At 57.0% G+C, this 13,495-nt stretch overlaps 1 protein-coding gene across 4 annotated transcripts in view; it reads right to left on the reverse strand.

Annotated features, from left to right (window-relative positions):
• Nucleotides 1-4,041: 4,041 nt before the first annotated feature.
• DNAL4 (dynein axonemal light chain 4) overlaps nt 4,042-13,495 on the reverse strand; it is a 34,447-nt gene continuing 24,993 nt past the window's right edge. For 3 of the 4 annotated variants that reach the window (XM_082352829.1, XM_082352830.1, XM_082352831.1), the window contains one exon: nt 7,533-13,423. Coding sequence is in view for 1 of the 4 variants with exons in the window: in XM_082352831.1 (XP_082208957.1) it covers nt 13,368-13,423 (56 nt within the window). In the remaining 3 variants the exon portion in view is untranslated. Of the gene's footprint in view, nt 4,231-7,532; nt 13,424-13,495 lie in introns of those variants that run through there. The other variant, XR_014233788.1, reaches the window with a different exon arrangement.

The raw sequence follows: 13,495 nt of genomic DNA on the forward strand, positions 1-13,495 counted from the left end.
TCCCCCAAACGATTGTTGGAATCTCTTGCGTAATTGTTCTCTTAGGCATTTCTATACTTTTTTTTTTTTTTTTTTTACAGATCAGGAAACAGGTTCATAGAGTTTTTAAGTGATTTGCTTAGTCACACAGCTTGAAAGAGGCAAAACTGAGATTAGAAGCTTCTCTCCATATCCAAGCCCCCCCCCCCTTTTTTTTTTTCCATTTTGGGATTGATTTTGGGATTCCAGACTTGGCAGGAAGCTCTGCCACGTCTCAATCTGCCCTCAGAGGCCCCCAAATTTCATGGCAGAAGCTTTTCTTCATTTTAAGGAGGACGCTTGCCCCAGTTGGTGCTGAGAAGGCAGGGCTGGTTACCTATTCCCCTGCCTTACTCAAATCTGAGTGTGGAAAGAGTACTTGGTAGATACTGAATGAATAACATGCTGCCTGACTTCAAGGGTCCTGTGCCCTGGCTCCCCACTGGCCAACTCTACAGATGCAGAAAGTGCCCAGCTTGGGAGGAGTCACTTCCTGGCAAGCTCTTCTAAGGGAAGATGAAACTATTGTTATTTCACTTTTAAAGTGCCAAGAGGAAGAGACTAGAAATGGCGAAATCAGGACAGGAAGACGCTGGGGGTAGGGGATTGAGGAAATGTGAAGCCCTTGTGCTAAGTCAACTCCATACAAAGATGATCCCCCGATCCCTGGGTCTCCACTGCCCCACCCGGAAAAGAGGGGCCTCACCTGCAGTTACAGTCTATTGCAGACAACAGTGCTTGCTTCTGGGGTTAGGCTTCGAGCTCCCTGAAGACAAGGGCTGGCTCATGTCTGAGTATCTGCTGAACGTGGGATGAGTGAAGTGAGAATTGAAATCAGATTTAGAGTCAGCCTCCAGGTAGGGGAGGGGCCTTCTCTTGACAACTTCTCCACCCCAAGGTGCTTAATGCCTCAGTTCTGTCCTAGCCAATTCCAGTGGAATCTCCATATCCCGCCACCTCTGTTGCAGAGCCTGCTTCACTCCTTTCCAAGGATCCTGGCAGAAGGACCCCCTTCCCAGGATGTGCTGGTTTGTAAAGCAAGAGGCCATGTGCCTTCCACTGGTCTCAGGCAAGGGCCATGGCCACAGGCTGGCTAGAGGCAGCCCTCTACTAAACTGTGTTGCCTCTGTGGGCCTGTAGTAGGTAAATAATGGGCCCCAAAGATATTAGGTCCTAATTCTTGGAACCTGTGAATGTTACCGTACATGGAAAGTCTTTGCAGATGCGATTAAAGGAAGGATTTTGAGATGGGGAGATTATCCTGGATTATCAGAGTGGGCTCTAAATGTAATCACCAGTGTCCTTTTAAGAGAGAGGCAGAGGAGAAGAGGAGGGGGCAATGTGGCCACAGAGGCAGAAATTGGAGTGTGTGGCCACGAGACAAGGAATGCTGGCGGCCACCAGAAGCTGGGAGAAGCCAGGGACGGAGTGTCTCCTAGAGTCTCCAGAGGGAGCAAGGCCCTGCCGACACCTTGACTTTCGTCCAGTGATTTTGGTTTTGGACTTCTGGTCTTCTCAACTATGAGAGAATAAATCTCTGTTGTTTTAAGTCACCAAATTTGTGGTAATTTGTTACGGCAGCCACGGGAACGTAATTAGGGCCTCTGGGAAATTCCTGGTCTTGTTGTTCAAGGCTCCCAGGACTGTGTGAGGCCCCTCCCTCTGTCCTGACCATCCTCACTGACGGGACCCGTCAGACTTGTGTGATCACACACAGCTCTGTCTCCCCATCTCCGCTGTCCCCGGCCTTTCTGCCATCTTCTCCCTCAGCCACGCTCTGCCCTTTCAGACTCCTCTCTCTGTCCGGCCACCATTCATTTGGTAGTCTTCTCCCAGCGCCCCGCCTCTCTTTTCACTGCTCTGTTTCTGCTCCTCCTTTCTTCCATCATCGTTTCATAAACAGTGGCAGGGCAGAGGTGGCCAGCTTTGCCCCAGCTGGAACAGGCTCTGGGTGGCTGACGGTGCAGCCACTGCCGTGGGGCCACATGATGGCTTTCTCCGTTGCCAGGCACTTTTGTCTCGGTGGCCCCTTCCTTCATAAAAAAAATTTTTTTTAAATTATATCTTATGACCACGTGGGTAGAAAGATGACTAATCTAGGCTTGATTCGTGAGTAAGTATTCATTATTATTATGCTTAATTTTTCTTCCGGTTTTAAAAGAAATTAAATGAAAACATTTCCGTGGGCCCCCGAAGCATCCTGCGTCCTGGGCGCTGAACCTGCTCTGCTTTTTTTTTTTTCCTGCTCTGCTTAATGGAGAGGTTGGCTCTGTGCTGGAGATGCCGAGGAACAGCTCAGTGAGAGGAGTCCAGACTGGCTCCCGCCCCGGCCCCTGCCTGCCAGAGGCCAACCTCAGGGCTCTGGGGCCCTGGAACCCTCTTCCGCTCCAGCCCAGAGGAGCAGCAAGTCCCGCATCAGCCGAAAAGCAAGGGGGACCCGCGATCTGCAGCCCTGGGTCTAGGCTGGGTGCACCGCTTGCTTGCTCTGTGTCCTGCTCTGTGAGCCACTTCACCTCTTGTTCGTAAAATGCAAATAATAACTGTGCTGTCTGTTACACAACTGGCTGTGTGACCTGGGACAAGCCAGCGAGGCTCCCTGGCCTCTGTTTCCTCGGCTGTGAGGTCATGTGAGGAGCAGCGCTGCCTCAGCACGAAGGGCTTTTGCCGCCGCGGTCTTTGAGAGACGAAGGCAGACGGCTTTGTCCCAGACTCAGAGTCAAGTCAGGTAGCTTCTCCGTGCTTCCAGAGACTGGGCTTCCCCGTTCCCCCCCACCCCCACGGAGTGGCGGAATGAGCCGTGTCCCTGTCTGCCCCCCCCAGGACTCCCGACACTTGCACCAGGACTGATCCTAGTAGGTGCTCAATACGCTTGTGTCAGATGCGCACACGGGTGAGGGTAACGCCTCCAGGCACCTCCCTGCAGCAAAGGCCCCTCCATCTCTTCCTCCCTGCCGTCCTCACCCGCCAGCCTGTTGGCGTCTGTCATTTACCCATCACAGGCAGAGTAGCCTTGGTGGGGGCGGGGGTGGGGGGGACTTTAATGTCAGACTTCCTGGCTGCAGGAACACGTTTGACAGCCACCGAGAGGCGGTAACCTCAGAGGATCTTGGTGCCCCCTCGGCCCCCCAGGGGCTGTTTCTCTGCGTCCTGGGAATCTGATGCGGGCTCCCTACTGCACCCCGCCCAGTCTGGCGACAGGGCTCTGTATTTACAGAATCTTTTATCCAGGGAGCTCAAAGAGCTCCGTCACCGGGTGGCAAGTGCAGTTAAGCCTGTTTTATGGAAGAAGAAGTCCAGTCGAGGAGGGAAAGACGCCTGGGCCAGCCGAGGCGCCAGGGACAGGTGTGGATCCCAGCCGAGATGGACTCTCCCAGGCAGGTTCTCGTGGGTGACTGTGCCTTAGTCACCTCTGTTCCCCCATGCCTATTACAATGCCTGGCTCCTCATAAATGCTCGATAAACGTGCACCAAGTGCCCGCCTGACTGCAACTCCCCAATCTTCAAACATCCCACTCCCTCGTACAGCCTCGGAAAGCCAGCAGTCCGATACTCCCTGCGGCCTCGCTTGCAGTCCGAGCAGATCCCTCCTCGACGGCGCCCCGGGGCCCCTCCCACTCCCACACCTTTGCTCAGGCTGTGCCCTGGCCTGGAATGCCCTTGCCCTGTTTCTCTACCTGATGAACTCCTAATCGTTCATGGATGCGCTCAAAGGTCTCTTGTCTCACGAAGGCTTGCTTCCCTGCCTCCAAGTTCCCAAGGTGGAAGGAATGGCTCCCGCATCCCTCTCTCCGCCCACTTCTCAGGCGGTGTTCTGGAACGGGAATAATAGTCACCTACAGCCCCCAGGGGTACCATGAGGGTTAGACAGGCTGGTGCCTGGTACACAGTGAGCGTGGGCTACAGTTATCACTCATCTCGCCCCCAGCACAGCGCCTGGCCGCATGGAGGAACAGCCTGCACGGGCTGTGGCCTGGAGGAAGGTCAGGGCGGCACTGGGGCCTTCAAGGGCACTGGCCCATGCGTCAGAACTCAGAGGCTGACATCGGGGGACTTGCCTGATGTCTATGTGAGGTTGTCCCTCCTGGAAATGACACATCCACCAGCTGCTCCTGTGGGGACGTTGCTGGCCAGTGGTGCAGGCTTGACACCTGGGCTTTCCTGGTGAACAACTCGTGCCAGTCATTTAGCCTTTCTCAGCCTCCATGTCCTTATCTGTAAAATGGGCACGTCTGTTTCTCAGGAGCTGAGCACAGTGCCTGGCACAGGGCAAGTGCTCAGTCAATGTAAACCACTTTTTAATTTACAAGCATGTATTTATTCACCCATTGCCTACTGTGTGCCTGCTCTGACAGTAAGACGTGGCCCTGCTGGAGGAGGCCGTCAAGTGAGCGGATCATCACCACATAGCAAGGCCCCGGGAGGCACACAGGCCTCTAAGGATCCCCCGTGACCAGGGCCTCAGTATGACTTCTATGGGCCCCTTCTTACAAAAAAGGATTAAAAATTATATTTTGTGATTGTGCTGCTATAAAGAAGAATATAATCCAGGCTGTATTATATCCACCTTCCCCCCTTCTGATTGATAAAAATAATTAAAACATCTCCATGGGCCCTGTAAGCGTGGTGGGCCCTGACATCGTGCCTGCTGCGTGTAAGGTCTGGCTGTGACTCCTCACCCAGATCCGGGGAGTCACAGAGGCTGCCAAAGATGGTGACCTGAAGGGCGGGAGGAGTAGCCTGGGGACAGAGGGGACAGCTGGGAGAGCACTCAGCTCTTGGGGACGTTGCCAGATAGATTAGGCCCACTGCATGGGGACAGCCTCTGCCCCATCCCAGCCCTGTCACTGGATCCTTCACTCTTGTCCCCCAGGCTAACCTGAGACGCCCCAGCACAACCCCAGCCCCTCCCCAATCCCAATTAAACCTCCATCATTCGCCCAGCTCCCTCCTCCCCGGCCCAGTCTTAGCTTTCCCACCCGCACAACAGGGTGCAGTGGGGCATGGGGGTTATTGCCGCCCTTCCCTGTTCTCCAAGGCCTGGGGAGAAGGGGCTGCATGAGTCCTCACGAGGCGGCCAGTCTTTGCCACAGTGTTATTGTTGGTGTGGCCGGCATGCCTCACCCAGGCAGGACAGACCTCAGAGGGGCACTCAGCACCCAGTCATCAGCACTGCAGCCTGCCTGGGGAGGCATGTCCCATCACGAGGCACTCAGTGTGGTCCCCAGAGAGGGTGCAGGGCTGGCGGGCCCTGGGTCATGGCTGAGGGCATTTCAGTCTGGGGACCCCAGTTCATTCAGGCCACCCTCTGTGCCCAGCATGGCCCCCACCGCCCATTTCCTGGAGGTCTCTACCTCCCGAGAGCCAAAGCCCTCCAGGTGTAGGGGAATCTGGGTGGCTGGCTTTGGTGGCACACAGGTGGAGTGAGGCAGGGCTGCAGAGATTAAATGTGGTCCCCTGCCTGGCTCAGGCCTATGGGCTGGCCTCCACTAACACCTCCCAGGGCCCCCAGTCTGTGCCCCTGGGCATCATAACCGGCATGGCCTGCAGCCACCGGCCCAGGGCCTCCAGGTGCTCAGAGACTCCACCAGGCCATTGCTCGGGCTGTCGGGCCTGGTGGTCCAGAGCTGTGGACTCAGGAATGTTGACTCCTTGATGCCGAAGGGTGGGAGGGGAGGGCGGGTCCAGGGCGGGATGGCCAGAGGCTGCCCCTTCACCCCACTGGTCCAAGACGGGACTTGCCTTTAGCTGCTGGGGTGTGTGTGTGTGTGTGTGCACGTGCACACGTGCACACACCTGAGGGTGTGGAAAACATGGATGGTAGACTGGGGCTGCTACTTGGGAGTGATGTGACCTGGGGCAAGCCTCAGCCTGCCCACCCAGGGGCTGAATGAACTGCCTCTGGGGTCCCTTCCAGAGCCCACTCCGGGCTCAGCCCTCCCCACTGGCCGTAGCTGCCCCCGTCTTTGCTCCAATCACCCTCCACGAAACTTTCCAGCCCCCAGGACGTGCCTGGGAGTGAGTTTCGTGACTCCATGCCCAGCACAGTGCCTGCGGCACATGGACAGCTCAGTTGTGAGGTGTTGGGAGGTGTTGTGGGTATTGGGAGGTGTGGGGGGTGTTGGGAGGGGTGGGGGGTGTTGGGAGGTGTGGGGGGTGTTGGGAGGGGTGGGGGGTGTTGGGAGGTGTTGTGGGTATTGGGAGGTGTGGGGGTGTTGGGAGAGGTGGGGGGTGTTGGGAGGTGTTGTGGGTGTTGGGAGGTGTGGGGGGTGTTGGGAGGTGTTGTGGGTGTTGGGAGGTGTTGTGGGTGTTGGGAGGTGTGGGGGGTGTTGGGAGGTGTGGGAGGTGTTGGGAGGTGTGGGGGGTGTTGGGAGGTGTTGTGGGTGTTGAGAGGTGTGGGGGGTGTTGGGAGGGGTGGGGGATGTTGGGAGGTGTTGTGGGTGTTGGGAGGGGTGGAGTGTGTTGGGAGGTGTGGGGGGTGTTGGGAGGTGTGGGGGGTGTTGGGAGGTGTGGGGGTGTTGGGAGGTGTTGTGGGTGTTGGGAGGTGTGGGGGGTGTTGGGAGGGGTGGGGGGTGTTGGGAGGTGTTGTGGGTGTTGGGAGGTGTGGGGGGTGTTGGGAGGTGTTGTGGGTGTTGGGAGGTGTTGTGGGTGTTGGGAGGTGTGGGGGGTGTTGGGAGGTGTTGTGGGTGTTGGGAGGGGTGGGGGGTGTTGGGAGGGGTGGGGGGTGTTGGGAGGTGGGGGGTGTTGGGAGGGGTGGGGGGTGTTGGGAGGGGTGGGGGGTGTTGGGATGGGTGGGGGGTGTTGGGAGGGGTGGGGGGTGTTGGGAGGTGTGGGGGGTGTTGGGAGGTGTGGGTGTTGGGAGGGGTGGGGGGTGTTGGGAGGGGTGGGGGGTGTTGGGGTGTTGTGAGGTGTTGGGGGTGTTGTGAGGGGTTGGGGTGTTGTGCGGGGTTGGGGGTGTTGGGAGGGTTGTGGCGTATTGGGAGGTGTTGTGAGTGTTGGGAGGGGTGGGGAGTGTTGGGAGGGGTGGGAGCTGAGCTGATATCTGTTCTGCTTATTGTCTGAAGTGCTTCAAATGCTCCTGTTTTCGCCTGCATCTCCCTGTACTACCCCCTACCTCTCAGTTACTCCATCCTCCTGTGTTTAATTCTCAGCAGCTTTGCTCTAGGGGCCGAGGAGGCTGAGGCTATTCGTAATTCAGGCAATTTCTCTGCCTTTCTCTTCCGGCCTCTCCCTAGCGCCCAGCGCCCACCGCATATCCTCCAGAGCTGGGTCCCTGCCCCCGTCTCACGCCCCACCCCACCCCCACCCCTCACCACCAGCCCCGTTCCCAGCACAGGCTCCTTGGATCCTGCACCACCTTCTGCCGCTCCGCCCCCCAGGACCCCTCAGCGCCGTGCCACCTCCCCCTTCCCGCCCAACAGTCCCTCTGCCCCCCTGAGGCCTCTCATGCTGTTGTCCTCTCCAGTGAACCCCAGTTCCAGAACTGGACTCTGGGTGATTTCTGCAGCTTCCCCTAGCTGTCCCCCCTCCCCTCCAGACACCATAAAGTTTCCAGAAGGATCTTCCTTAAGCAGAGGCTGGACCTTGTCACCTGTCTCCAGCTTATCCCCTATCCGTGGCTCCATCACCCCCACCATCAAGTCCAGCCCTAGAAGGCCCTCCCTGACATGGCCTCCACGTGTCCCCCGGCCCCCGGCCCACAGCCTCCCTCCTCCCCTTCATTCTAATGATGCAGAGAAGAATGAACACATCAGGCCTGAGACAAAGTTCTGCTTGCAAGGCTGGACCTTGGCTGGCATCTGGAAACTTGGATTTCAGGAAGGTTCCCACCACTCCCTGATAAGCGTGGCCACTGGGCCTAAACTGTTTGTACAGACAGTGTGGTTTATGCTGAACCCCTGCTTTCCTTCTGGGAGTCTGGATTTGGGTACATGCCAGGCAGAGGATGCCTCCATGACAAGCCCCTGGTAAAAACTTTTGCGCGTTGGGTCTCTAACGAGCTTCCCTGGTTGACAACACTTCACACGTGTTGTCACAACTGGTTGCTGAAGACGTTAAGCGCGTGCGATTCCACTGGGAGGGACCCTCGGAGGCCTGAGCCTGGTTTCCTCCAGATGTGGCCCTCATGCCCTTTCCCTTTGCTAATCAAGCTCCGTATCCTTTTGCGAAAATAGCCATGACCACGACTCGGCCAGGCCCTGTGAGTCCTCCTAGAGAATCATGGAACCTGGGGTGTTCTGGGGCGCCCCAGCACACTGACCCTTCCTCAAATACTCCGTGAAGGGGACTTCCCTGGTGGCGCAGTGGTTAAGAATCCCCCTGCCAATGCAGGGGACACGGGTTCGATCCCTGGTCCGGGAAGATCCCACATGCCGCGGAGCAACTAAGCCCATGTGCCACAACTACTGAACCTGTGCTCTAGAGCCCGTGCGCCACAACTACTGAGCCCGCGTGCCACAACTACAGAAGCCCGTGCGCCTAGAGCCCATGCTCTGCAACAAGAGAAGCCACCGCAATGAGAAGCCCGCGCACCATGACAAAGAGTAGCCCCTGCTCGCTGCAACCAGAGAAAGCCCGTGCGCAGCAATGAAGACCCAACGCAGCCAAAAATTAATTAATTAATTAATTAATCTAAAAAAAATACATAAGAGCTATTTACTTAAAAAACCAAAAACTCCAGGGATGTTCGCGCCCCCGTGCCTTTGCTCCTCCTGCTCCTGCTTCGTGAGCTGACCTCAGCCCCTCGCCTGGCGGGCCGATCTGTCCCTGCAAGACCAGGACACAGGCCCCCTCCTCTGAGCTCCCCCTGCCCTCTGCCGTGGCATTTGTGACCCTGTGCTGTGGGCACAAGTGTGCCCGGGCCTCTGCTGGCTGATACGAGGATCCCTAAGTAGTTAGGAGGTGGTTATTCCTTTCTCAAAAGCTTCTTGACTTGACCAGGGGAGGTGAAGGAGGATCCCTTCTCTTCTTGAATTCTTTGTCACTGACAAACCTCTTGTGTGAGTTATAAATGAAAGACTGATTTTTGCACGTAGCTTTTTGGGGGGCCCTCTTGTCTGTGAAGTGCGGTGAGACTGAGGGTCGGGCTGGTGACAGTTGGCAGGACACCTGACTTGATTCATGTCTTGGTAACAATACTCGTGGCTGGACAGGGGCTGGGGACGCCCTCTCCTACCATGGTCTGGAGCAGCTGGCAAAGACACCGGGCTGGGCAGCAGGGAAAGAACTCGAGAAGGACAGAAAAACAACCCAGGCTTTGGCTGTTAGAAATGCTCCCCCTCCTTAGTCCTTGGGGTTCCGGGGCCCATCCTGGGGTGGTCACTGCTGTCTTGACCATCAGGAGGGAGGCCACATCACCAAGGGCCACAAGGCTCTCTGAATGGAGCTACCCTGGCCTCAGGCCCAGGGGCCCCCTGCCCTGGAGGGACTAGAAGGGGACTGTCCCTGTAGCCCACTCAGCCATGGCCTCAAACAGGGTCGGGGTGGGATGGGCGAGGCCACTGATGCAACTTCGCAATAAGCCAGGGAGCAGCTGTTAGTGCTCGTGTAGCAGCGGCCGTGGAGCCCTCGAAGCTGCCTCTCTGGGGACCATAATGCTCCCTGGGGTTATTGTGAGGGTTACATGAAATGATCTTTATTTCAAATGAATTTTTTAAAAAACTCATTTGAAATATTATGACTGAATTAATGAATCTGTGCTGCACATTTTAGGAGAAAGAAGGGGTGGCACTGTGTATCCTCTGGGTCTCCCCAGACCTGAAACTCAGTGTCTGTGTCTGAACCTCACCTGTGGTGGTTCATGGATGTCTTCAGAGCGACAGCGGGCAAAACACCCCCGGGGTGGCCCTCCCCTGCTCCCTTAGCACTTGGAGAGACAGAGGGAAATTTGTGGTCACCTCCAAACACACACCGAGACACACACACACACACGAACACATAGAAACACATAGAGAGGGACTTTCCTGGTGGTCCAGCGGGTAAGACTCTGCGCTCCCAATGCAGGGGGCCCAGGATCGATCCCTGGTCAGGGAACTGGATCCCGCATGCTGCAATGAAGAGTCCGCATGCTGCAACTAAGACTCGGAGCAGCCAAATAAATAAATATTAAAAAAAAAAAGAAGTACATTATTTAAAAAAAAAACAACATAGAGACAACACAATAGACACATACAGACACACATACATCAGAGACACACTGAGATACACAGAGACGTACCAAGACACACACACACACACACACACTCCCAAGCGGCCCCTGCTGGTCCTGGCCTAACCTCCAACTGTTGTCCAGGTGTAGCAGAAAGTTGTCACTGCCGCACTTTTGGCACCTCTCATAACAGTAGTGGTGCAGGTTCCCTGGGGTGGGGATAAGGCAGGGAGGAGAGACAGGATCTAGTGAGGGCTCTCCCCTGGGGGCGTTCCCAGGTAAAGGTAGGAAGGGCCTGCGGGGACACTGGGGTAATAGTGAGAGGGTTGCCCATCAAAGACTTATAGCTACTGTCGCTCTAGAAATGCTCAGGTCGGGAAGGCCCCCCAAAGCCGGGTGAGGGGAGCCATAGGGGACCACAGGGAGGCCGGTGGGGTCTCAGGTGTGGGGAGGCTGCAGCCTGCAGCGCCCACCCACCGAGAAGGGAGTCAGGAGCCGGGTCGCAGCCAGCACTGGAGGACAGGCCTGGCAGCAGCGGGCCTGGTTACCAGCCAGGCTGACCAGCTGCAGAGAGCGCAGCCCTCTGAGCCCCACCGGCCCACAGAGAGGATGGGCATGTGGCCGAGAGAGCAGCTCGCCCAGTGTTCCCTCAGATCTGAGAGGGCTCAGGGGCCTCCTGGAGGCTGGACTTCCCCCATCCCCTCAGCTAGAGCTGGTCTGTACTCTCTGTTCCCCACACTGGGGTTCCCTGGACGAAGTTGTTTGCAAAAAGAATTCTGCTGCCAGAAACAAAACAAGCAAACCAAAAGGACAACTGGCTTGGCTGGCTTCCCAGCGCCCGCTTCTCACCCAGGAGGAAGCCCAGGATGGTCACGCTGACGAAAGGAGCATGTGGGAGTCCCTTGGACCTGGCACAGCAGCCCAGGTTCACCTCCCACCTGAGAGGGAGGCCGGAAAAGGGGGGCGCAGCTTGGCTCAGCAGCGCCGGGCAGCCCACGGCCACCCCAGTGATGGGGAGATGGCCAAGCCAGGCTGGGCCCAGGGAGGAGGGCGATGGCCGACAGGCTCAGGGTGCCGTGAAAAGGGTCCGGGGGTTGTCGGCAGACGGGGCCCCAATCCCACTTGTGCCCTTAACTTGGGGAAGGAGCTCGGCTCAGGCACTATTCCTCTCTGGGGCTCGGTTTTCTCTAGTAAAGGATGTGGCCACTGATTAATTCATCTAACACGCACCAGGCCCAGGGGTTCCCAGTGAGCAGGACCACGATGCCTGTCCTCGAGGGGCCTGACATCTGGTGGGGAGAAGAGGCAGCGCCTGGACCACACAAGGCGCTGCAGACATGTGATCTTCAGCCCTACCTCAACCTTTGCTCTGCTGCTCGCCTGCCTGGGGCCCGTCCCTGCAATGGCCACGTGGCTCATTCCACATCTTCCCAAGGAGGCCATGTTCTTCTCAAACCGCCCTGTTAAGAACAGTCCCACCTACCCCTCCGCCAGTCCGCCTTCCCTGCTTCCTTTTCTCCATAGATCACCACCACACACACCCTACATTGTACTTATTTGTGGTTGTTATTTATTGTCGGTACTTCTCCTCTTGAAAGTAAGCTCTCTGAGGGCAGGGATTTGACCTGTTTTGTTCACTGCCATATCCTCAGTGCCTAATATAGGGCCAGGCACATAGTATGAGCTCAATAAATACCTGTTGAATGAATGAATAACATCCCTGGTAGGCATTGTTGTCTCCATTTTACAGATGAGAAAACTGAGGCTCAGAGATGTGATTTAAGGTCATACAGCCAGTTACTAACAAAGCCAGGGCCTTCTGACTCCGAAGCACATTCCTCTTTCCCTTTGACCAGTGACTGCCCTAGACCTTAGAGGAGAAGTGGGGGGACCATGGTGGGCAATGAGAAGGAGGCCCATGGCTTGACCAGAGCTGTTCTAGATGAGAGGTCTGCCCTGACTCTCTTGGCCTCCTTGCTCTTGCTGTGGGAGCATCTGGAGGGGCTGCACCAGCTGTGGCATTTGGCCAGGCTGGCTTTGGGCAGAAAGGGGACCCCAGAGCCCTGCGACACGTGGGGCTGCCGCAAAGCGCGGGCTCCCTCGCGCGGTAGGAGGCGCATACGTGGTTTTCTGCTGAGGGAGGACGAAGGCCGTGGGCGGTGCCAAGTGGGCCAGGTCCTGGGCAGGCCTGTCTGGCTCCCAGCCCTCAGCAGTTTCCCCAGACTCCCCAGGCTTAGCCCATGGAAGGCCCCGGCCCCGATGCTGGGCATGGGGTTGGGGGTGGGGGCGGGAAGAAGGACCCCTGCCCCACCTTCTGCCAGGAAGAGGTGACTCCCTTGGGCTCTGACTCTGCACCCACCTCTGGTTGATGTGATTTCTGCCACTTAGCCCAGATCCCAGCAACACCTGTGCCCAGATCCTGACAACCATGCCCGCTCTGTAGCCGGCCTGGGATAGTAGAGAGAGCGCAGGCCCGGGGGCCAGGCTGATTCACTAGCCGTGTTGCTCGGTCAGTCACTCCACTTCTCCGAACCTCAGTCCCCAGTCTGTTCCTTTCTCTCCTCAAATTCCAATAACAGCCTCAGCGACTTGCCTATGCTTCCCTCACCCGTCATGCTGTTCCCAGGCTCCATGCTTCTGTTGGTGCTGTGACCTCTACCTGGCAGCCTGTCTCACCTTTGCTCTCTTGGCTAACTCTCATCTAACGCACATGCACGCTGACACACACACACACACACACACACACCGACGCTCTTAAATCTTTCAAATCCTAGTGACAATGGCGTCTCCTCCAGGAAGTCCCTCTGGACCCCAGGGTGGGCTATGTGTCCCTTCACAGTACCCTGTAACCTCTGCTGCCTTTGTCATTAGCACTGTCCCCCTGTCCCCTGCCAGAGACAGGCCAGTGTCTGAGGCTCCATCTCTGGGGCTGGCAAGGAGAAGCTCACAGACAGTAGGCGGAGTCCGGAGGATCACATCGGCGTCTACCCTGGCCGCAGGGTGCCCAGGGAGAAGCACTGGGGTGTGGCTGGTGTGGGGGACAGAGTGGGCAGGGGAAGGCCTCAGGGGATGGCTCAGCATGAGGAGGGCTCTCGATTCACCTGTCTCCCCAGGCCGGGGACTCTGGAGAGGTGGGCCCACTCACCTGGGGACGTGAAGAAGGTTTTGCAGAGCTCTCTTGCTAGTAGTGACGTCTCAAATCTCCTTAATAATATTCACCCTTCGGCCCACGGCCACGGGGACCTCCAGAAATCCAGGATTCTGCCCCAGAAGAAAGGGAAGGGAAAGAAACCCGCTTTTATTTAGTGCCTGTTAATCAGGGGCTAGGCAACT

Source organism: Balaenoptera borealis (assembly GCF_965194805.1).
Source record: "Balaenoptera borealis genome assembly, chromosome: 13".
Lineage (NCBI taxonomy): Eukaryota > Metazoa > Chordata > Mammalia > Artiodactyla > Balaenopteridae > Balaenoptera > Balaenoptera borealis.